The following is a 25,453-nucleotide window of genomic DNA, read 5'->3' on the forward strand; positions in this document are numbered from 1 at the left end:
TTCATTTGAAAACATAAACAGAAAGAAAATTTCTGCCTGATAAATTTGACAAAATTTTCTAAGTACAATTCCCGCCTGATAAATTTGAACAAAATTTTCTAAGTCCAATTTCCTCCTAAGAAACTTGAACAAATCTACTAAGTCCAGCATTCCGTCTATGATATTTCTTTTACTACAGAAATCCTGTTAACTCAACAGGAAAGTAGTAAACATTTCGCCTAAGGTCTATGATACTTAAGACGGGTTTTTTTCTATATTCCATGTCCGCCTTAATTCCGTCTATAAGTCATAATTTTTAGGTGGATTCCGCCTGGGTTCCTGCTATTTTTAAGCGGAATCCACCTAATATTCTCATACGGGTATCCAAATATCTGAGACAGAAATACTTTCAGGAAAACAATCACTTGTATATATTTTTAACACTACATCGTCCTTTAAAAATAAGAAGATGTGCATGAGTCTTCACGATAGACTTTTGAATCTATAGGCCCAAAGCTCAATTTTACCAAAATTTTGAGTTGGATTCTGTTGGCCTGGAGAGAAGATTTTTACAGGCCCGAAACCAATTTTACATGCCTGGGCTTGTGGGCCTGTAGTTAAATGTGAAGACTGGATGTGGTATGATTGCTATTGAGACAACTCTCCACAAGAAACAAAATTAAGTAGAAGTTAGCAACTATATACATGATATAGCGTAGGTCACTGTAAGCAGCGTACAGCCATCAATGATGATCAAAACCCATACCGCATAACAAGAACTATTAAAGACCCATATATATGAAGATTAATGTGAAACAAGTTAAAGGCCTGATTCATGTATAAAGCAATACAAATAAGAATTTATACAATACAGGGGTTTAAATTAGTGTTTGTCCAAGGTTTTGAACCTGTCTTTTTTTGGAGGGGGCCTTTTGATTTTTGAATTACAAAAGTCAAGGACCTCCATTCTTTACACTGATGCTTTATAAATACTGAACTTGATTTTTAAGGAGGACCTTTTTATTTGAAAATTCAATTAGTCCTGGATCTTTTATTATGTAACATATGTGTAAAGCAAATTTGAACCCTTGCAATATATACAGCACCAAACGACACACACATGCCTTTTGAACACTTAATTGTTATTTGTCACAAACAATAATTGTAAACACCTAATTACTGTTCAAACAATCAAGTATCAGAGAATATGTGATAACCACTCCAAGGATTGATCTAGAGTGATTTATGATTGATCTAGGTAAAAACTTTTATTTTAATGCTTCCAGGTGAAGAAAAAAAATAAGAATGACGACGTCTCCAAGACACATGCACCTAGCAAATGCTAGAATGGCCAATAATACTAGTACGACTGCAGCAGCAGAAGTAACCAAACTGGTCAGACAGCACTTTGATCCTCCACCAGGTTAGTGATCAGTGTTATTCCATGAAAATGGATGTGGAAGGTACTGGTAGGAAGGGACTACCAAAGACCCCCACATCAAAACCAACATACAGTTAACTCTCCTTGTCTCAAAACTCAGTTGGCTCGAAATTTCCGATGCATCAAAATTTTCTGTGGTCCCGAATTTTGTTCCATAAAAAAATATGTATTTCAACTCCTGATGAGTTGAAATTTCAATTGTGTCCAACCAAAGTTACAGTCCCAAGGTTAACAAAAGCATATAAATTGCATTCATTGTGTCGAAGTAATACACATATGTCAGAACATGACCTCAGGGATTTAAATGGATTGACCAGTTTATCTGACAACACACCTGTAATCAATTAATGGTAATTATACATTAATGAGTTCTATGCCTTGAAATTGTCTTTATATGTATATCCATATTGTAGAAAAGGGGGGAGCAGGGCTTAGGAATTCCCTTTTTCCGGGGAAAGTGAAAAAATCGCCCGGTAAACGAAAACACAGGTACCAGTTGCCCATCCGGTAAGTAAATCGTCTTTATGTGATACTTTCCGGAGCATCTTATTCTTGTTTGACAAAGTCGGTTATTGGACAAAATCTAGTTTAGAAACTGGTTCCCTGAACTAATCACTTGTTTCCTTGCATTTACAGCAGTAGATAGTTATTATCAGTAAACAGTAATGGAGGTCATGAAACCATGAGTTGGCATAAATATTTTATCTCCGCCAATTCATCAAAGAAACGGAAATTATTAGACTTAAACAGTAATGTAATCAAACCAGATGAAATTGATAAAATAAATACTGGAAAGTGAAATCCCATGGATAAGTGTATTTTCCAAAAAAATTCTGAAGCCCTGTTGGGGGGGGGGGGGGGGGGGGGGGGGGAATACCAAGAGGGCAATCCAAACCGTTAGTCAAAGAAAGACAAAGTCATTTTTGTCGAGCCTGCAACTTTTGTCGCAGAAAGTGATAGGGATAGTGGTACGGCGGCGATAACTAACTTCTTAAAACTTTATATTTTAGAAGGTGGAAGACCTGGATGCTTCATACTTTGTATATAGATGCCTTATGTTACGAAGTTTCCGTCTGTCACATGTCCATTGTCCTTGACCTCATTTTCATGGTTCAGTGACTACTTGGAAAAAAAGTTAAGATTTTTTGTAATGTTAATTTCTCTTTTATTATGAGTAATAGGATAACTATATTTGGTATGTGCGTACCTTGCAAGGTCCTCATGCCCGTCAGATAGTTTTCACTTGACCTCGACCTCATTTCATGGATCAGTGAACAAGCTGAGGACCACCTCCAGGTACGGGATTTTCTCGCTGCTTTGAAGACCCATTGGTGGCCTTCGGCTGTTGTAGACCTGCTCTTTGGTCGGGTTGTTGTCTCTTTGACAAATTCCCCATTTCCATTCTCAATTTTAAGGTTAAGTTTTTGTGGTCAAGTCCATATCTCAGATACTATAAGCAATAGGTCTAGTATATTTGGTGTATGGAAGGATTGTAAGGTGTACATGTCCAACTGGCAGGTATCATTCGACCTTGACCTCATTTTCACGGTTCATTACTCAGTGTTAAGTTTTTGTGTTTTGGTCTGTTTTTCTTTAACTATAAGCAGTAGGTCAACTATATTTTTCGTATAGATGGATTGTAAGCTGTATATGTCTGTCTGGCAGGTATCATCTGACTTTGACCTCATTTTGTTGGTCCATTGGTCAATGTTAAGTTTTCATGGTTAAGTTTGTTTCTTAGATACTATAAGCAAGAGGTCAACTATATTTAATGCATAGATTGATTGTAAGGTGTACATGTCTGCCTGGAATGGTTCATCTGACCTTGACCTCATTTTCATGGTTCATTGGTCAATGTTTAGTTTTCTTGGTTAAGTCTGTTTCTTAGAAACTATAAGCAACAGGTCAACTATATTTAGTGTATTGATTGATTGTAAGGTTGATAGTTGTAGTAAAGCTTTATATTTAGGACTATCAACATGATATCTATGGTAAATAAAGAAGGCGAGACATTTCAGCGTGTGCACTCTTGTTAATTAGATGTGCCAAAAAGAAGTTATTTTGTATTAATAGTAATATCACAACTATTTCTATGTAAAACTTGTAGTGGTTTACATTGGTTTAATCTGAATACAAAAGACATCAAACTTGTAGGGCCAAATTTAATTAGCCCTTCTTGAACTTACTCTTTTGATTGAAAGCTATACTGACACTACTGAAATGTTCATGACTTACGAGTACCGGTATTTTTATTCGTATTAAGGATTTTTTGTGAAATAAGTAGCAGTCTACAAAACACTACAGAGACAGATGACTAGAACCTATATAAACCTCTAACAAAAAGGTGGACTCGGGTGATATAGAATAGATTGTTATTTTTGCTCTACAATTAGTCACTGCATCTATATTTTTGTTCATTTTAAGAAAAAAAAGTAAGCCCCAAAGACAAATCCTCTCTTTTATAAATATATAGATGTAACCAGCATGAAGTGCAACATGTATAGAGTAGATTCTTGTGTGAACTATAGATATAGTACTTATGTTTGATGTAGTTAAAGGTGAAACTCTACATGTATGTTAGTATTACATGTATTATGCACTTATTCTAAACATGCTAAAAGGTTATCATTTTAACACTGAAATAAAAAAAAATTGTGTTCCAGCTACTGGTCTATCGCATAGATGAGATATAAACTATAGATTAATTACAGCACTAAAAATATGGTTCAAGTGAAAAACTGATAAGACATACATGTACCTGGTACTAATATATGAACCTATTGGTCCCAGGTCCAGCATTGCTAATGAACTAAATGAATCTCTCAAATTCATCTCATCACCAGTGTTGTCCATAATTTTATTACAGCCGTATCTTTCATACAGAATTTCAGGAGGGTCTGGATGGAGTTTACAGAATGGAGAATAAAGGGTAAAAAGTGCAGAATAAAGAGCTAAAAAAGTAAAAAACTGAGATAAATACTTTAGGCAAAAAAAAAAATAAAGAATAGAAAATAATTGGATGCTTAAATATCAAGAATAGAGAATAATGGGCAAAATATAAAAAAAGAAATTAAGAATAGAGAAAAATTATCAAAAAAATAAAAGAATGAAGAAATGAGGGACCCCCATCCATACCCTCTTTCATGATAAGTATATTTTCTGACATTACTGGAATTGAAAATTGAAAGAATTAAGCATGGTTAACTTTCAAATATATATGTACATAATTACTCCAAATATCAGCACAACAATGTTAAATCTGCAAATTTGCGGAAGCAATATATATACTTGAGTTCATAAAATTATCTGATATTTTGTGCATTCTGTAAAATGTCCCGTAAAGATCTTAAACAGGGTTCCCCAAAAGTGTTATACCACCAAAATTTTGCAAAGGACCAACACAATTTTGGTACAATCATGACAATGTATTTTACAATAGAAATGATAGTGAGGACCAGCAAAATTTCTTTTCAACGACCGCCAGGGGGAAAATGATTTCAAGAACTATGCTTTAACAAATCTACAGCTATCGTGGCTTATATATATAGATTAGGCCAAAAAAAAAAAATATGGGTGCTTATCTAGAGTTTCATTCCAAAAAAACATAGGGTCGGTTAGTCTGTAATTTTTTTTTTAATTTTTTGGTTGAAATCCAGAAAATCAATGTCCAGTTTTGGTAATAACATACACAAACTGGTAATTGTGTCATTTGTAGTTTGTCAATGAACAGACTTGTAGTTTTAACATGTTTGCTTTCTGTCTAGTATTTTGATGAAATAAGCAACCACTATCTTAATAAAACGTAATTAAAGAAATCATCATACAAACGTTTTGGTCGGCATCCAAAATAAGGGTCGGTCTGGAAACCCTAATCACACATTTTTTTTTTTGGTGTGGGGGGGGGGGGGGTCTTAATTGGAGGAAGGAAAAACATGTTATTTTGAAAAATTAAAAAAGAAATTCGGTTTTAAAATGAAAAATTCCCTTTGTTATATATGAACACTACAAAAAAAAATTGAAGATGAATTTTTCATATAGCCTAAATTTTTGAGTCTTTAACCAATTACTACCAATTAAGGGTATAATGTTTTTGGTCTGTCTGTCAGTCCTATTCATGTTATCGAAAGTTGTGTAGGGTATACAGTTTTTGGCCTATCTGTCAGTCCATACGTCCGTCATTGCAACTCCTCCGAAACCGCATAACAGAATTTAATAAAACTTTGTAGATAATATTGGGTTATAATGTTTTTAGTCTGTCTGTCAGTCCTGTTCTTGTCATTGAAATTTGTGTAGGGTATAATGTTTTTGACCTGTCAGTCAGTCTGTCAGTTCTGTTCTTGTCATTGAAATTTGTGTAGGGTATAATGTTTTTGACCTGTCAGTCAGTCTGTCAGTTCTGTTCTTGTCATTGCAACTTCGCCAAAACCACACAACAGAATTTCATGAAACTTTGTAGATAATAAGAACATACTATGCAGATGTACATATCAACAGGAAATTATGATTTTATTTTTTATGCCCCACCTTCGATAGTAGAATGGCATTATGTTTTTCGGTTTGTGCGTCTGTTCGTCGGTCTGTCCCGCTTCAGCTTAAAGTTTTTGAATGGTAGTTTTTGATGAAGTTGAAGTCCAATCAACTTGAAACTTAGTACACATGTTCCCTATGATATGATCTTTCTTATTTTAATACCAAATTAGAGTTTTGACCCCAATTTCACGGTCCACTGAACATAGAAAATGATAGTGCATGTGGGGCATCCATGTACTATGGACACATTCTTGTTTTCTATGAGTTATGCCCCTTTGAACTTAGAATTTTGGACCAAATATACAACTGCAACAGTTATGAGAACGCAGGTTATTATTTTTGTATGCCTTATCAAACAAGACACAACAGAGAAAATTGTTTTTCAGCAGAAAATTGCCTGTAGTCATAAAAGATAGTTTCGTAGGTATCCCATTCAAGTAACACGTTGTTGGGTTGCTGCCCCTGAATTGGTAATTTTAAGGAAATTTTGCAGCTTTTGGTTATTATCTTGAATATGATTATAGATAGAGATAAACTGTAAACAGCAATAATGTACAGCAAAGTAAGATCTACAAATAAGTCAAATGACCAAAATTGTCAATTGACCCCTCAAGGAGTTATTGCCCTTTATAGTCAATTTTTTACAATTTTCATAAATTTTGTAAATTTTTGTAAATTTTTACAAAATATTTTCCACTGTAACTAGTGGGCCAAGTTCATTATAGATAGAGATAATTTTAAGCAGCAAGATATTCAGTAAAGTAAGATCTACAAACACATCACCATCACCAAAACACAATTTTGTCATGAATCCATCTGTGTCCTTTGTTTAATATGCACATAGACCAAGGTGAGCGACACAGGCTCTTTAGAGCCTCTAGTTTTAATATTGGTGTTGTTTTGTACACTTTCTAGCATATATATATATACTTGAGTTCATAAAATTATCTGATAAGTGCATTCTGTGAAATGTCCAGTAAAGATCTTAAACAGGGTTCCCCAAAAGTGTTCGACCACCAAAAGTTTGCAAAGGACCAACACAATTTTGGTACAATAAAATTGAGAATGGAAATGGGGAATGTGTCAAAGAGACAACAACCCGACCATAGAACAGACAACAGCAGAAGGTCACCAACAGGTCTTCAATGCAGCGAGAAATTCCCGCACCCGGAGGCGTCCTTCAGCTGGCCCCTAAACAAATATATATACTAGTTCAGTGATAATGAACGCCATACTAAACTCCAAATTGTACACAAGAAACTAAAATTAAAAATAATACAAGACTAACAAAGGCTAGAGGCTCCTGACTTGGGACAGGCGCAAAAATGCGGCGGGGTTAAACATGTTTATGAGATCTCAACCCTCCCCCTATACCTCTAGCCAATGTAGAAAAGTAAACGCATAACAATACGCACATTAAAATTCAGTTCAAGAGAAGTCCGAGTCTGATGTCAGAAGATGTAACCAAAGAAAATAAACAAAATGACAATAATACATAAATAACAACAGACTACTAGCAGTTAACTGACATGCCAGCTCCAGACTTCAATTAAACTGATTGAAAGATTATGTCTTCATCATAATGTATTTTACAATAGAAATAATAGCATGAATAGTGAGGACCAGCAAAATTTCTTTTCAAGGACAGCCAGGGGGAAAATGATTTCGAGAACTATGCTTTAACAAATCTACAGCTATTCATGGCTAATATAGATTAGGCCAAAAAAAAAATATGGTTGCTTATCTAGAGTTTCATTCCAAAAAAACATAGGGTTGGTTAGTCTGTAATAATTTTTTTTAATTTTTTGGTTGCATGAAATCCAGAAAATCACAGTCCAGTTTTGGTAATAACATACGCAAACTGGTAATTGTGCCATTTGTAGTTTGTCAATGAACAGACTTGTAGTTTTAACATGTTTGCTTTCTGACTAGTATTTTGATGAAATAAGCCAGCGGTTGCAGCAACTACTATCTTAATAAAACGTAATTAAAGAAATCATCATAAAAACGTTTTGGTTGGCATCCAAAATAAGGGTCGGTCTGGAAACCCTAATCACGCATATTTTTTGGGGGGTCTTAATTGGAGGAAGGAAAAACATGTTAATTTGAAAAATTAAAAAGAAATACGGTTTAAAAATGAAAAATTCCCTTGGTTATATATGAACACTAGTACAAAAAAAAAATTAAAGATGAATTTTTCATATAGCCTAAATTTTTGAGTTTATAACCAATTACTACCAATTAAGGGTATAATGTTTTTGGTCTGTCTGTCAGTCCTATTCATGTTATCGAAAGTTGTGTAGGGTATACAGTTTTTGGCCTATCTGTCAGTCCATACGTCCGTCATTGCAACTCCTCCGAAACCGCATAACAGAATTCAATAAAACTTTGTAGATAATATTGGGTTATAATGTTTTTAGTCTGTCTGTCAGTCCTGTTCTTGTCATTGAAATTTGTGTAGGGTATAATGTTTTTGACCTGTCAGTCAGTCTGTCAGTTCTGTTCTTGTCATTGCAACTTCGCCAAAACCACACAACAGAATTTCATGAAACTTTGTAGATAATAAGAACATACTATGCAGATGTACATATCAACAGGAAATTATGATTTTATTTTTATGCCCCACCTTCGATAGTAGAATGGCATTATGTTTTTCGGTTTGTGCGTCTGTTCATCCGTCTGTCCCGCTTCTGGTTAAAGTTTTTGAATGGTAGTTTTTGATTGAAGTCCAATCAACGTGAAACTTAGTACACATGTTCCCTATGATATGATCTTTCTTATTTTAATACCAAATTAAGAGTTTTGACCCCAATTTCACGGTCCACTGAACATAGAAAAAGAAAATGATAGTGCAAGTGGGGCATCCGTGTACTATGGACACATTCTTGTTTTCTATGAGTTATGCCCCTTTGAACTTAGAATTTTGGACTAAATATACAACTGCAACAGTTATGAGAATGCAGGTTATTATTTTTGTATGCCTTATCAAACAAGACACAACAGAGAAAATTGTTTTTCAGCAGCAAATAGCCTGTAGTCATAAAAGATAGTTTTGTAGGTATGCCATTCAAGGTACCCATGGTAACTGGCACATTTTCATCTATCCATTCCTATGGTTTTGAATTCATTTCAAATTACTTACTTAATTATGTAATGGGTGAGTTAACCATGATAATTTTTTATTTAAGCACCACCATACAGATATCAGAAGGTGTGTCAGAAGACCAGTCAAACTTTGTTACACGAGAGACCAGAAAGTACTTGGCAGGAAAATTATGATCGAAGAGACCATCACATGAAGTGTGGCTACTATAGTCTTCCAAATGAACCCTACAGAAATATTGGTGGTCAGTTTGACCTTGATCCCTTTGACCTTGTGTTGAAGACAATTTCAAAAAATTTAGATGTGAAGGTAATATAATTGATGTGTTCAGGAGATCAAGTGTAAGGCTATGCAATAAAAATTGTTGGTTTCCTCTAACCCTTGAAGGTCTGTTTTTATTCTCTGGGTCAATTGGCTGTTTCAGAATCTAAAGGATTGTGGGTAATTTCATTGTTCATACCCCAAAGTGAAAATAACATCACATCATTGGTTAAATTTCCATTGTTTAGAAAGTTTTTGACACAATGTTTTGGTGTACACTTTTGAAAATATTACCCAGAATGCATTAGATTCTGAAATGCAAATTCTTTTTTGAACAAATGATAGAACAACAGCAAGACTCTTTTTTCAGGCAATTATCAATGAAACTTTAATGGTCTGATAATTCGGGGGGATTCAAAAATTTCATGTCAGTTGTTTAAGAATTCCTTGTGGCTGTAGAGTGAAACTGCATGTGCCTTGTTTGATAAAATAAAATAAAAAGTTTTTCCTGCCTACCAACCCTTTAGAATTTTCTTGTGTTTGGGGAAACCAACATTTTCTTTCTGGAGGCTTCAAAATAGTAAATTATAATTTTAGGAATAGTAAAGACAACTATATATATATAAATGTATATATAAACTCTATAAGAGAAATGTAGTCAAAAGAAATCTAAGAAAAGACGACTTTATTAATTATATATATAAGTATAAAACAAAATCTGAAAGGAACAAGAGAGATAACTCTACCTCCAAAATAATGATATGGCCACCAAAAATCAGGCAAGTGTCCAACACTTAGCATCTAAGCATGTATTACTGTTTTACAGGTTTGGGAAGCTAGATCAAGACAAGGAACCGCTACTAAATCAAGACGAACACCTCAAAGGAAAAGAAGACAAAGTTTACTTCCCCCAATATCCAATGAAAAGGTAAACAATATGACCATTCAAAAGGAGAATGTCCCCAAATATAAAATCTTATTTCAAAATGAAAAGTGTTTCATTTTAATGCTTGAACATGTGAGTGAGTGAAGATTTTTGTAAAGCATTTTTTATAAAGTATTTAAATTAACATTCAGAATCCATTTACGTCTTTTGAAACACAAGAGTGCAGGGTTTAAAGTTGTAACTATTCAAGTTCAAAATTTCTTTGTTATACAAGGTCTTGTTGCTCACACATGTAATAAGTTTTCAATGAAAAAAAATTTAACGTTTGCCTATTTTCCTTTATTAATTTGGTAGAAAATTGAAATTGCATTTTATTTTTATTTCATAAAAAGAACTTGAAGGAACTGTACCAATTTTAACCAAAGCAGCTGAGTGTTCTAAATCATCCTTCCAATTTATACTTTTAAAATTAAATATAACAACTCCACTGATAATTGATTTGCCTTCCATGCAAGAAGATAAAGAAGAGCACTGGATGGCAGTGGTTTCCAAGGCTTTGAGAAATCAATTGGACATTTGGTCCAGTTATCTATTCTTCTTAACTGGACCAGATTCTTTATTACAGGACATTTACACATATGATTTGGACAAAATTAAAAATTTTACTGGTCATTTGGTCCAGTAACGCATATCACTTAACTGGACCAAACCAATTTTTACTGGTCTTTGCCAAATGTCCAGCGACCTTGGGAATGACTGGGATGGAATAAGATTTAGAATCCAATTTCGAGAAATGATACATTTATGATGCCTTTTTGTAATTTGCCAAGCCCACATCTACCATGGCTGCCATCATTTCTGAAGAAAAAAAAATGGATAATTTAAAATTAAACAAATTTTAAAAATTCCTTTAAAATGTCATTTCTAATGCAATTATTTTGTATCAATGGTTCTGATTGGATGACAGTAAGCGTGAAATTCTCTATCTCCTTGTCTGTAACTAATTAATAAGGAAGCCGACATTTTGAATTGCGGAATGTATTGACATGTAATTTCTACAATAATAAGCAAAAAACTCACATGCTACACCTAGAAATCTTCTTTTTATCAAATTTTATTACATTCTGAAGCGGTCAAGAAGCCAGAAAACGCCTGGTGTTTACGTTTGACGCCAGAAGCATACCTATGACGTCACCTAGTTAAGGGGCCAAAGAAGATAACATCTTTTCACGGAATTTTCTTTAATGAAAATTTTACACTGAAATAATGATTGAAATTGAATTATGTACTTGTTTTGCATTAGAATAGAGATAACTGTATTGTATTTGAAGTTTTACGGACGTCCATCAGTAGTTTTACTGTCGCAAATACCCGTTTACCTGTCTCCGCTACGCGTCCCCAGGTAAACTAAACTTGCGACAGTAAAACTACCGATGGACTTCCGCAAAGCTTTAAATACAATACAGTTATATCTTAATTATTATTTAACTTTATAGAAATAAATGTTTTCTTTCCAAAGGTGGCTGGGTCTGTCTCAACCAATATTTTTAAAAACTGACCACCATGCTATAGCCAAGTATGTTCAAAGTTTACACACCGTCATTCAATCAACAATACTCCCCGCGATATAGCCTTTTTGTGCTGAGATGGCTTAAAGCAAACACCAATCAATCAACAATCTTATCTGCGGAAACTTCTTCATTTGAGAGAGACATATTTGTTATAGACATTGCCGTCTAAATTACAAAATCTATTGAACTACATACAGAATTTACTCTTTAACTTCACATACTTGAGCATCTAGATTATCTCAAATGCTATAAGCAGTTTTCTTTCAAACATGTATTTTTAATTAATAAGAAAAAAAAGTGTTTTTGGTTATTTTCACAGAGAGCTAAATCTCCGACAAAGTCAGAATGTCAGTTACTTGAAAATAAACAATCAGATGGTGGAATCAGTACCATAAAGGATCAGCTGTATGACCTTCAAAAAGCCAAGAAATATGTACTAGCAGGACAGTCATTCGAAAACTTCATTAAACATCTACAGGTATGTGTGTAGGCAAGAAATATGTACTAGCAGGACAGTCATTCGAAAACTTCATTAGACGTCTACAGGTATGTGTGTAGGCAAGAAATATGTACTAGCAGGACAGCCATTCGAAAACTTCATTAAACATCTACAGGTATGTGTGTAGGCAAGAAATATGTACTAGCAGGACAGTCATTCGAAAACTTCATTAAACATCTACAGGTATGTGTGTAGGCAAGAAATATGTACTAGCAGGACAGTCATTTGAAAACTTCATTAGACATCTACAGGTATGTTTATACACCTTATTGCTATGTAGTCCAATTCAGATAAAACAGTCACTGAGACAACTTCCTTTGTTTGAAGTGTTTACTATGGTTTAAACATGTCTATTTAAAAAGTTTTATGCACAATACATTTATTAAACAGGGCCCCAGATAGCTTAAACTGGACTGTGACGTATAATTTCAGAACTTATCAGGCTTTAAAGACATAGCAGTAAGGTGTATTGGCTAGAAGGGCAGTCTTTTGAAGTTTTTACTGTGTCACTTACAAAATTGGTTCATTTTCCAATATGGCATACAATACCATGAATACAGAGGTGTAGTTTGTTAAAAAAAAAAAAAACAACACAATCTATACTTAATAGATATAAAACATTTTATTAAATTTGTTGATATTGAATTTTCATTTTGGAACAACTAATTCTTGTTGAAAAAATCGGCATACTTTCCAAAATATCAGAAATAATTGGAAATCTTGATTGTTAATCTGATTTTCATGGCCTCTGTTAACTGCATAAGTGAAAATTGAGGCTCATTGTTCATTTGGTCTACAGTAACTTATACATGTCAGCATCAACCTCCAGAGGGTAAAGAAATAAAATGAGACGTCAAAAGTGATTTTATTTATAGAATGGATGATCTTAAGGTCAATTATTGAGAGATATTTTGAAATGAGACTATAATTCTTACAGACTTACAGGAATAACTTTGCCTATTGTAAGCATATTCCCTGACATTTAGCAAAGTTAAAATGTGCCCAGGTAGAGTGAAATATTCCAGTACACTCTTACCTTGTGAACAAGCATGTTTGAAATCAGGCTTTGTGTCAGTTCCCAACCTACCTTGAAAACTTGAAAAAGTCTGAAATTTTATTTCGATTGTTCTGACCCTGGGTCCACAAATATTCACTCTGGTTAAAGTTTTTTAAATTTTAAACTATCCTGGATTTCTACCAAACTTGGACAAAAGCTAGTTTATGATCATAAGATAGTATCCAGAATTAATTTTTGTTAAAAAAAAAATTATTTTTATCCGTATTTTACTTATAAATGGACTTAGTTTTTCTGCCAGTTAACATTACATTCACTCTGTGGTTAATGTTTTAAAAATTTTAATAACTTTCTTAAACTATCCTGGATGTTTACCAAATTTGGACAGAAGCTTGTTTATGATCAAAAGCTAGTATCTAGAAGGAAATTTATTTTCTGTTTTTCCGTATATTACTTATAAATGGACTTAGTTTTTCTTCCAGTTAACATTACATACAGTCTGCAGTTAAAGTTTTTAAAACATTTATTAGATTCATAAACCATCCTGGATTTTTACCAAACTTGGACAGAAGCTACTTACAATCAAAAGATTGAGGAAAATTTTTTCCCCATTTTTGTTGAGGTTGCGACTAACAGCAAAAGTAGGCGAGACACTGGGTTCCGCGGAACCCTTACAATTTTTTTTTAAACATTTGTAAGAGGAAGATTTTGGCCACATGATTATAAAACCGAATTCTGATAAATTTAAGCATTATTTTTCTTTAAAGGACATTAAAGCCAATAAGGTTAAGTCAACTAAAAAGAATGAAATGGTCCTTCCTGTTCTACCGTTGTCAGATCCCTTAATGGAACTTCCAGTAGAAATTTCAGACACAGAACTGCAGTCTTTGCTGACGCCAGTGTTTGGTAAAAGTTCTATGATAAGTTTTGTTACCAACAAGAAAAACCTTGAGGTAAAAACTAACACACCAACCAGTATGGAAAAAAACAGGAAGGATGGTACTAACATTATTCAACTTCAGTCTCCACAAATTAATCCATCAATTATTCAAGATGTTCCTTCAGTGCAAAAAACAGGATCTGCCAATCCTGGGAGTTCAAAAATGACTATGATAGAAAATCGTAAAATGTCTGTTTATCTACGATCAACAACTTCAGTAATGGCTGTAATGGACCAACAAGCTGCTGCGAAGTAAGTTTCGTCTGTAAATTATTATTAGTTTTTATCCTTCTGAGTTTTTTGGGTAATTACAGGTCAACTTTGACCAAGTGACAATGTTTCATGCCAAAGCAGTGGTGAATACTATTTAGTAAAATACTAAAGAGAAATGGGAGATCATGCTGTTCCCTAAAAAAAGTTTTGTCTCTTTTAATGAAAAATACAACTCTATTTGGAATCATTTGAATTATAATTTTCTAGTTCCTGCAGTATTTTTTGGCAGACACAGTCACGGTTTACCTGTAATTACCCCAAAAACATCTCAGAACTCAAGGATAAAAACTTAGAGCACTTTGTATTATGAATATTTTCAGAGTATAGTAAACAGACACATCCAAAGATCTAACTTTGTAGAATTGAGAAGGGAAATGGGGAATGTATCAAAGAGACAACAACCCGATCAAAGAGCAAAAAGAGGCCCAAGGCCTCTAGTGAGTCTTCAATGCAGCAGGAAAATCTTACACCTGGAGGCGGGCTTCAGCTGGCCCCTAAACAATAATGTCTGCTTTCAATATATTGACATATTATTGAAACTAAAGAGTAATTTATGCTCCCAAATTCTATGTACAGTCTAACCTGTACTATGAAGGTCACGTCTATTATAAAGCAAAAACTTTCAGGTCAGCCTCTTCTTGTCTCACTAAATTTAAAGGTCACATCTCTTATAAGGTCAGTTTTCTCTGGTCCTGAAGTTGACTTTTGTTTTATTTAGGGAACGTAAAGAGAGAATGAAGAGAATACACATGGAATACATTGAGGCAGTGAATATTGTTATTAATAGTCTATGTAATATGAAAACAAAGGATTTAAAGTCAAAGGTCAGTAGTGTAATCATGTTCAAAATGAGCTACATCTGGCATTCATAAATAAAACTCAAAAGGATAAACAAAAATCCAAGTGTGAATGTTAAAAGTGGCTATTTACACTTCCTTAGTTATGTCATTTTGTAGAAATTTGGCTAATATTTGTGGTACGATTAGTAGTTAAAAGTATAATTCATATGTATTGTTCCCATTGACTTAATTTTGACATTATTACAGCCACCGATTGGTCTTGGAAAATTTCATACATAACAGGCAACCTTCTCAACCATCAGCATTCTTCAGAGGTGGATTTAAGGGGTCCCTTAAGGAGCTACATATATACGTTTTAATGTATAGACATATGTTACCATGTTTACAAGTCCCACTCCTAATGTTTCCTTTGTGGGTCCCCCTTTTTTCAAATTCTAGATCCACATCTGTTTTTGAACTGAATAATATTTATCTTTCTATATAAGATTAGTTCTTGTTGACATTGTTGTAGACCTAATTGTTGTCATTGAAAGGAGAAGGTCTGGTAAGGGCTTATTTTGGCCTAAAATTTGAAGTACATCTGATGAAAGATTTTTGACATTTTTTTTAATGCTTAAGTGTCTTCTTCAGTCGATTCAATTAGTTTTTGTAAAAGATTTGAACTGATTTAGTCATTAAAGACGCCTAAATTCAAGCTTAAATCTGAAAAATCTATCAAATGTGCCACAAAACGTCACTTTTCAAATGGTTTTTGTCAAAAATGGAAGTGGCTGCATTCGTGTTCAGTCTCAACCTTTATATATGTTATGCATCATCATCAAATACAACACATATTTAAATATGAAGACTGAACACAAGTGCGGCCACTTCCACTTTAAACAAAAACTGTCTTAAAAATAAGCACAAATGCTAAAAATGTGAAGATTTCAGTAATTTTGCATGAATTAATGATGCTAGTACCTGATGCATGTCCATTGTATTGTCAAAATAACCCATATTTATGTAACAAAAGTATTTAAATTTCCAATATATAGCTTAAAGTTTACATTTTTAACAGTTTTTTTAAATGCAATATTTTGGGTCCAAAAAGGGGTCTTACCGGGCCTACTCCTTTGCTTCATTTTCACATGATTATATAGCTTGCATTTTGGGGTTCCCGTCAAGAGGTTGTAAATGATTTATATAAAATAAGGAGATGTGATATGATTGTCAATGAGACAACTATCCAGCATTATCCAAATGATGTGGATTTAAGGCATTATGATGATTATAGGCCAGGACATGACAAAATGTGAAATAATTCAATCAAAAAACAAACACAACAAGACAGCAACCAAGGTCAACCACTGATTTCCATGGATTTTTTTCTTAATTAAATTTTTTAAGCACCTTTATCACTTTGTAATCTAAATTGTCCTTTTCAATTTTAACATGACTTATTTTTTATTGATATTGTATCTTTTTTCAGACCCCTTTATCATTTGATCATCTGAAGCAGTTGAGAAAGGATACAGTCTTTATACCACAAACACCAGCTGATGGAAATATGTAAGAAATTAAAGGATTATTTCTGTGTAACAAAAATGTAGGATGGAAGAAACAGTAATATGTTTGTCTATATAAGTATTACTTATGTGCAAATCTTTAAAAAATATACTTGAGTTAAAATTATTGTTAAAAGACCTTCTACAGGAATGTTTTATTTCAAACTTAGCAGATAGCAGACCTGTGGTGCCATTTATGTCTTCATTGAACATAAAACAAATGATGATTTGTATTTGTGCCACGATATCACTAACAGAAATTCTAATTTCTTGCTATGAAAATAAGTTTATTTTAATTCACGGTTTACCAGTGAAGTCATTTCTTCTGCCAAAAAATACTGCAGAAACTAGAAAATTATACTTCAAATGATTCCAAATTCAGTTGTATTTTTTATCAAAAGGGACAAAACTCCATCTAGGGATTTTTTTCTTTTAATATTCCATTACTGTAAATTCTGAAATTATTGTGAGGTTTTCATTAATGCAAATAATGCGACTGGGTAAGTATTGCAATATTAAGAACTCGCATTCTGATATCTGATATATACATTTGTATGTTGATTTTCCTGAAATTGCAATAGTTAATCATGTATTTAAGTCCATTATTAAATAAAATAATAAATGCACACAATAATTTCTGAATTAAGAGTAATTAGTTGTTATTTTGCAGATGTGAGTTGACTGTCCAGGCCAATTAAGAATGCTTCAATTAACAATTAATTGTTACTTTGCAGATGTGAGTTGACTGTCCAGGTCAATTAAGAATGCTTCAATTAACAATTAATTGTTACTTTGCAGATGTGAGTTGACTGTCCAGCCAATTAAGAATGCTTCAGTTAACAATTAATTGTTACTTTGCAGGCTGAGTCGACTGTCAAGGCCAATTAAGAATGCTTCAATTAACAATTAATTGTTACTTTGCAGATATGAGTTGACTGTCCAGCAAATTAAGAATGCTTCAATTAACAATTAATTGTTACTTTGCAAGCTGAGTAAAATGTCCAGGCCAATTAAGAATGCTTCAATTAACAATTAATTGTTACTTTGCAGGCTGAGTCGACTGTCCAGGCCAACTAAGAATGCTTCAATTATCACAGTGCCATCAGAGAGTAAAGTTGGTGGTTTTTCAGGACTGTTCGCCAAAAAAAAACAATCAAATCTGTTTGAACATGTTGCTATGCTTCCATCAAAACTTACATCGAACAAATTTAGGTAAGCCTAAAAAAAATATGTCAGGTAGGTAGATAAATTGATTTTATTTGTTTGATATTTTACAATGTTTATAGAGGGAAATGTTCTAGCCTTTAAGAGTACTTAACTAAACACGTCCATCATAGAATCATAAAAACAATTTGATAGGACGATGATGGTGATGCAGGGCTGTTTGACGTCCAGTTGATAATTAAATTCATATTTAGTACAAGAACATGTTTAAGCAATATGAACATGAACCCTGCTTTGTACTTGACCCAGCGCTGCGAGTGGAGAAGCAGTTAGTACCAATTTTAATGTTTGGTTTGACCCAGTCAGGGAGCAAACCCATAACCTCTCACACTTAAGGCAAGGCGGTTGAATTTATAGGACCATGAGGAAATAATAATTTCTTTCTAATAAAAAAAAATTGTCTTGGTATAAATTCTTTCGCAGTTGTATACCTTGCAATTTCAAGTATACAGTCTTACATGTTTGAAAAGAATGTGTATATTGTGTAGATAAGCAAAAAAAATATTTCAATAGTAATAATTAGATTTCAAATATTTTTTACAAAACTCCCAATTGATCCTTTGGTTCTTTTTTCTACTAAATTGCTATTTGATACATGTGCATGCTGGCTCCTTTGCCTATTTTTGATTATGTTTTTGACAATAATTGTTCTAGCTGTGACAATGACCATGTGTGTTGATATGACATTAAACTGTCATTAATCAATCAATCAATTATCTTTATGCTAAATGTCATGGAACAACATTTAAATCTTTTTTTTTTTTCAGTCAACTGTTGAAGCCAAAGCAAAAGGAATATGAGTTAAAATTGGAATCATGGGAAGACTTTCTGGCAGTTGATCCACACACTCCTATGCCAGAGAGAAAAAAGAAGAGGTCATTTGCCACCGGAGTTATGAGCCTTGTCAAGGCAGTTCAGTGGCACAAGTAAGGATATATGGATTAGTTTTTTTATGATTTACCTAATGAAAAAACATTTTGCTGCTTCTTATACTTGTTCCCAAGATAGCTGTTTATATGTCATTGACAAATACCAGTAAATGGTAAAATAACAAAAATACCTAAATCCAAGGAAAATTCAAATCGGAAAGTCCCTTATAAATTGGCAAAATCAAAAGCTCAAACACATCAAACGAATGGAAAACAACTGTCATATTCCTGACTTGGTACAGGCATTTCCTTATGTAGAAAATGGCGGATTAAACCTGGTTTTATAGCTAGCAAAACCTCTCACTTGTACGACAGTCGCATAAAATTCCATTGTATTGACAACAATGTGAGCAATTGATGATTGCCACTGAGACAACTATCAACTGATCAACCAGAGTTAAAATGAAGTGGATGTAAGCAAATAAAGGCAACCGTACAGCCTTCAACAATGAGAAAAACCCATAGCATATAGTCAGTTATAAAAGGCTACGTACGTACTACATGAAAAGTATGAAACAATTCAAATGAGAAAACTAATGGCCTAATTTATTACAATTTAATTTACTAAGAACAAATATGACACAAGAACCAGACATCCACTTAACTACAGGCCCCTGACTCAGGACAGGCACATAAAGAATGTGGCGTTGATAAACATAGTTTTTGAGTGATCAACCCTCCCTAACCTGGGACAGTGATGTAACAGCACAACAAAAGAACAAACTTAAATTCAATTTCAATTGGCTTAACAATTCAAAAGATTGGTACGAGGCACAAAAAGCAACTATAAACATGAAAACAATAGACACAAACCACCGAAATAAGAGTACTTGCAGTTACTGAAAGCTAGTTCAAAGCCAATGACAACTAATGAATAAATCATGTTCTCCCATACTAAAGTACCAATCAGTACACATCCAATGGATTTTGTTGGCAAAAGACTTTTTAAGCTTGTCTTTATTTTTTATGTGAATACGTTTAATTTCATGGATAACAATTTTCATTCATTGAGTTATAAGTTAATTTTTAAGTGGAAATTGGATTTTGTGTTTTGCCAAAGTCTGCATACAAGCCTATAAAAAAAGTTTGTACTTTGCTGAATATTAAAATTTATGATTTATATTCTATACCCCTAAAGTCTACAAAGATTGGTATCCAAGGCCACCCTTATGAAATTCTTTGTTTGATGTTGCCTACCCATGCCTTCTAGGGTTGGGTAGGTAGGTAGGGTTTGTTTTTTTTTTTTTTAGCCTACAGCAAAAGTTACATGTTTTAGACAAGAAAACTACGTTAGAGCGGGAAAAAATCATTAAAACAAATTACAGACAATTTGTGTCATTAAATTTTTTCGAGTAGGATGTTTTTTACTAATTTTAGTACTAGTGGGTAGGTAGGCAACATCAAACAATCTAGATTTTGTTTTTGACCTAATGATTAATGATGAATCCACAGTAGTTTGATAAGCTTTCAGTAAATCTATTACCAAGTTAAAACGCTATGTAGTTTTTCTCTCACCATGCTATAATCTCAATTAGACAGGCTTTTCTTTCCATTGCTTAATAAATTTTGGCAACTGATAGCATTATCGTGTTGCCTGACAGCAAATATGTAGGGATTACTTAAGCTGCCTTGCTAAAGTGCCTTTTGAATTGTCTTATTATGTAAATCTGCACAGCCTTGAAAATGACTCAATAGAATTTCAACCAACTTGCTGATTCATTTCCAGGAGGGCTGTAACAAAATTAATTAGGTGAGGGGTATGGGAGGCACTCATATTTATTCAATATGAGTAGTTGCATTTACCTTCAATTTCTAAGAATTATAAGTCAAATGAAAATTTTTCTTTCATGTTAGGTCAGGGCCTTAAAGAAGTGCCTCTCATGCCCCCATGCTTTTAATTCTGGAACAGCCCAGGCATGAAATTGTGTAACTAATATTTTAAATTTTGTGTTTCCCATACCAAAACATTGACATTGCCATTTCTGCCTATATAATTTAGAGATGACAACTGACACTCTTGGAAGACCCTTATATTTTTTAATTTTTAGGAAAATAAGTGAATCAACCAATGTTGGCAGTCCATCTTTAACAAAAACCGGTACTGAGAGCAAATCACCAGAGGTACAAAATAGTACAGCAAAAATAGAAAGTATCGCTAGATTATTACACAATGATCCTAGCAAAAAACTACCTGCTATTCGGAAAACTCCAGTCTGGCAAAGAATAGCTGCAGAAAAAGTGGATCTGTATGAAGAAATTAAAAGGTATGAAATTATGCAAATTCAGAAATTAATGCATGCATTTAATAATTGCAAATCCTTTTCAACTGGCAAAAATGTGAAATCTAGTTAATGCGATTACCCAAATTTAATGAAGGAAAATCATTGCTGAAATCAAGAATGCAAGTTTTTATAATTGGGAACATGATACTGTCGCATTATTTGCATGAAGAAAAACATCACTAATTTTTGAATTTACAATAACAAATCAATTGGACAAATACACTGAGTAAAAAAAGTTTAGCAACATGTATTTTAATAAACTTTTGTCAAGTATAATTGTTTCTTATGGTTTCTATTCCAAGACAAAGCCTAAGGTTAAGTAATGTTTATTTCTTTATAACAATAATTCATTTTTATAACTTGAAGTTAATCTTTTTTTTGAAATATGAAATTAAAAAGATTTGTTGCTTATTTTATTTTTGAAATATGAAATTAAAAAGATTTGATGCTAAACTTATTTTACTCAGTGTAGATGATAATGCATTCACACACTGTAAATACTTGTGCATAATAATACATTAAAATGATATTAAGAAACACAAAAAAATATTGCAACAGAACTAGACCACCAACCATGAACAAGAGACTCCTCTGTGTAAATATCTGTACAACCAACACCAATCATGAACAAGAGACTCATCCGTGTAAATATCTGTACAGCCAACACCAACCATGAACAAGAGATTCCTCCTTGTTAATATCTGTACATCAAACACCAACCATGAACAAGAGATTCCTCCTTGTTAATATCTGTACAACAAACACCAACTATGAACAAGAGACTCCTCTGTGTAAATATCTGTGCAACCAACACCAACCATGAACAAGGTACTCCTCCATGTAAATATCTGTATAACCAACACCAACCATGAACAAGAGACCCCTCCGTGTAAATATCTGAACAAAAAACACCAACCATGAACAAGAGACTCCTCCGTAAACATATCTACAACCAACACCAACCATGAACAAGGGACTCCTCCATGTAAATATCTGTACAACCAACATCAACCATGAACAAGAGACTCCTCCTTTTAAATATATGTGTACAACCAACACCCATCCATGAAAAAGAGACTCCTCCATGTAAATATCTGTACAACCAACAGCAACCATGAACAAGAGACTCCTCCATTTTAATATATATGTACAACCAACACCAACCATGAACAAGAGACTCCTCCGTGTAATTATCTGTACAACCAACACTAACCATGAACAAGAGTCTCCTCCATGTAAATATCTGTACAACCAACACCAACCATGAACAAAAGACTCCGCTGTGAAAATATCTACACAACCAAACAGACAACAACTTAAAATTATGATCCAGCTAACTTGATTTTCTTTTGTTCTAGTGATAAAAAAGAAAAGGTTGAGCCAGAAGATATCGTCTCCAATATGAGGACCAAGTTTATTCATTTGAAACATAAACATAAACAAGAAACAGATGCAGAAGTTCAGAAACTGGAAAGGTAAGAGGTCAACAGGTGAATACTTTTGGCTTTTATGAATTAGCAAACTGAGAACTTTTAAAAATTTAGTGAATAGATTGATAAATGATGGTAATTATACCCATGGAACAAAGTTCAGTAGAATATAATGTTTTTGACCTATCTGTCCGTTAGTCCTGTTCTTTGCTACGCACCTCCTGAAAAACCACACAACAGAATTTCATGCAACTATGTGAATAATAAAGATGTACTATGTGAATGTGCATATCGACAGGGAATTATGATTCAATTTTTTATGCCCCCTCCGTAGGCGACGGGGGCATTAAGTGTTACCTTTGACTTTCCGACAAGAAATTATGATTCAATTTTTTTTCTAGGAGTTATGCCTTTTTGAACTTAGAATTTTGGCCTAAATAAAATACTTCAACAGTTTGTCATGTCAACTCCTCTAGAACTGAAATCCCACCACAGAATTTCATGAAACTTTATTGATAACAAGGACTTAATTCGACAAGAAATTTTTATCAATTGACTTTTGTAGGAGTTGTGAGTCTTTGAACTTCGAATCTGTTGAGATTTTCTTTGCCCAGTGACAATATGAGGCCATGGTGTATGTGAGCGTGCTCACAAAGGCTCTTTATTTGGTCCTGGCTTTGTACTAATGAAATATAAAGTCAAAATAGGCACACAACAATAATTTGTTCAAGACTATGGTGGTCATTGTCTTGAAACATAGACTGCCCAAGGGACATAAGTATTGACAGAAACATCCTGTACCAAACTGCATGTAATAGAATTACCTATGTTGAAGTCAATACTACTATCCAAAGACAAAGCCTAACTGTTGTGTTTTTTTCTCCTTGAAGAAATCCAATAATCTTAGAAAAAATGCATGTGATGAAAACTTTATCAGTATCAACACTATAAAAATTGGGGTAGGCTCTCTGCATCTACAACAAAACATAATCAAGTCTAACACAGTTTTAGTGTTAACAAATATAAATGCTGAATCATCAAAGTTTTTATACAAATAGACAATTAAAGAAAAATCCAAAATCATAAGCTAACATTAACATTATAATTATGAGTATGTATTTTAGATTTTTTTTCTGCAGAATGCAACTGCAACCTTCGCACCAATAAAAAAGTCTTATTTAGATTGAATATGAAATAATACTATTTATTATATCTTTTCTAAGACAACATTTTTGGAGTCATTAACCATTAAAATAATTGAAGCCTTTAAAATTTTAACTGGTTGAATCTTTACCTTTCCACTATGTCTATTGCAGGGAACGACTGTTAATATTTAAGTATAAGTATGGACTGTTTAGTGACATGAGTTCAGTGTTTGATGAACACTGCCTGGAGCTTGCTCATGCAAGAAATAAAATAAATGATAGTGTAGATATAGGAGAACTTATCAAGCCATCTTTATGGTGAGTATAAATTGAGATTCATATTAGTAAATCTTAGAATATAATATCTCAAGATCTTTTTTAATGCAGTAAAAAGAAAAAAACTCATTTTTGTCTGGCCTGTGAAACATAGGTATTACTATCCAGCAGCAGCGTAAACTATTTGTATAAAGCTTTATATTTCAGAAGATAGAGGACCTGCATGCTTCATACCTTGTATTTATGTTACAAAGTTTCCGTCTGTCATATGCGCATTGTCCTTGAGCTCATTTTCATGGTAAAGCGACTGCTTGAAAAAAAATTACAGTTTTTTTGTTGTGTGAATTTCTCGCTTATTATTAGTAATAGGATAACTATATTTGATATATGGGTTCCTTGCATCATCTACATATCCGTCAGACAGGGTTAACCTGACCTACACCTCAATTCATGGATCAGTGATCAAGGTTAAAGTTACACGATTAGGCCCCTTTATCAGATACTACAAGCAGCAGGTCAACTATACTGTGGTGTATGGAATGATTGTAAGGGGTACATGTCAGACTAACGGTTTTATCTGACCTTTTCATGGTTCATTGGTCTGTTAATTTTTTGTGTTTTGATTTGTTATTCAATTACTGTAAGCAATAGGTCAACTATATTTGGTGTATGGAATGATTGTTAGGTGTACAGGGGTGTCTAGCTGGTGTCATCTGACCTTGTCATTATTTCCATGGTTCATTGGTCAGTGTTAAGTTATTGTGTTTTGGTCTGTTTTTCGTGTACATTAGGCAATAGGTCAACTATATTTGGTTTATGGAATGATTGTAAGGTGTACATGTCTGTCTAGTCGGTCTCATCTGACCTTGACCTCATTTTCATGGTTCATTAGTCAATGTTAATTTTTGTGTTTTGGTTTGGTTTTCAAATACTTATAGCAATAGGTCAACCATAATTGGTGTATGGAATGATGGTAAGGTGTACATGTCTGTCTAGTCAGTATCATCTGACCTTGACCTCATTTTCTTGGTTCATTGGTTAATGTTAAGTTTTTGTGTTTTTGTCTGTTTTTTAATTACCATAAGCAATGGGTCAACTATATTTGGTGTTTGGAATAACTGTAAGGTGTACATGTCTGTCTGACAGTTTTTATCGGACCTTGACCTCATTGTCATGGATCTTTAAAAATGTTAAGTGATACTTGTAGTAAAACCTTTATCTTTAAGACTTTCAACATAAAATCAATGGTCAGTAAAACAGGCAAGACATTTCAGCGTGTGCACTCTTGTGTTTGTTTGAAAATCTTGCAACTGAAGGAAAAAACT

At 33.4% G+C, this 25,453-nt stretch overlaps 1 protein-coding gene across 1 annotated transcript in view; it reads left to right on the forward strand.

Annotated features, from left to right (window-relative positions):
- The first annotated feature begins 1,272 nt into the window (after nucleotides 1-1,272).
- LOC127723537 (uncharacterized) overlaps nucleotides 1,273-25,453 on the forward strand; it is a 29,115-nt gene continuing 4,934 nt past the window's right edge. Inside the window, exons 1-12 of the mRNA XM_052230185.1 lie at nucleotides 1,273-1,402; nucleotides 9,139-9,362; nucleotides 10,141-10,242; nucleotides 12,091-12,249; nucleotides 14,053-14,477; nucleotides 15,217-15,322; nucleotides 16,767-16,846; nucleotides 17,893-18,054; nucleotides 18,834-18,992; nucleotides 21,044-21,259; nucleotides 22,636-22,752; nucleotides 24,024-24,170. Coding sequence (XP_052086145.1) covers nucleotides 1,285-1,402; nucleotides 9,139-9,362; nucleotides 10,141-10,242; nucleotides 12,091-12,249; nucleotides 14,053-14,477; nucleotides 15,217-15,322; nucleotides 16,767-16,846; nucleotides 17,893-18,054; nucleotides 18,834-18,992; nucleotides 21,044-21,259; nucleotides 22,636-22,752; nucleotides 24,024-24,170 — 2,015 coding nt within the window. The 5' untranslated portion in view covers nucleotides 1,273-1,284. The remainder of the gene's footprint in view (nucleotides 1,403-9,138; nucleotides 9,363-10,140; nucleotides 10,243-12,090; nucleotides 12,250-14,052; nucleotides 14,478-15,216; nucleotides 15,323-16,766; nucleotides 16,847-17,892; nucleotides 18,055-18,833; nucleotides 18,993-21,043; nucleotides 21,260-22,635; nucleotides 22,753-24,023; nucleotides 24,171-25,453) is intronic.

The sequence above is a fragment of the Mytilus californianus genome, unplaced genomic scaffold (genome assembly GCF_021869535.1).
Source record: "Mytilus californianus isolate M0D057914Y unplaced genomic scaffold, xbMytCali1.0.p SCAF_13, whole genome shotgun sequence".
NCBI classification, from domain to species: Eukaryota; Metazoa; Mollusca; class Bivalvia; order Mytilida; family Mytilidae; genus Mytilus; species Mytilus californianus.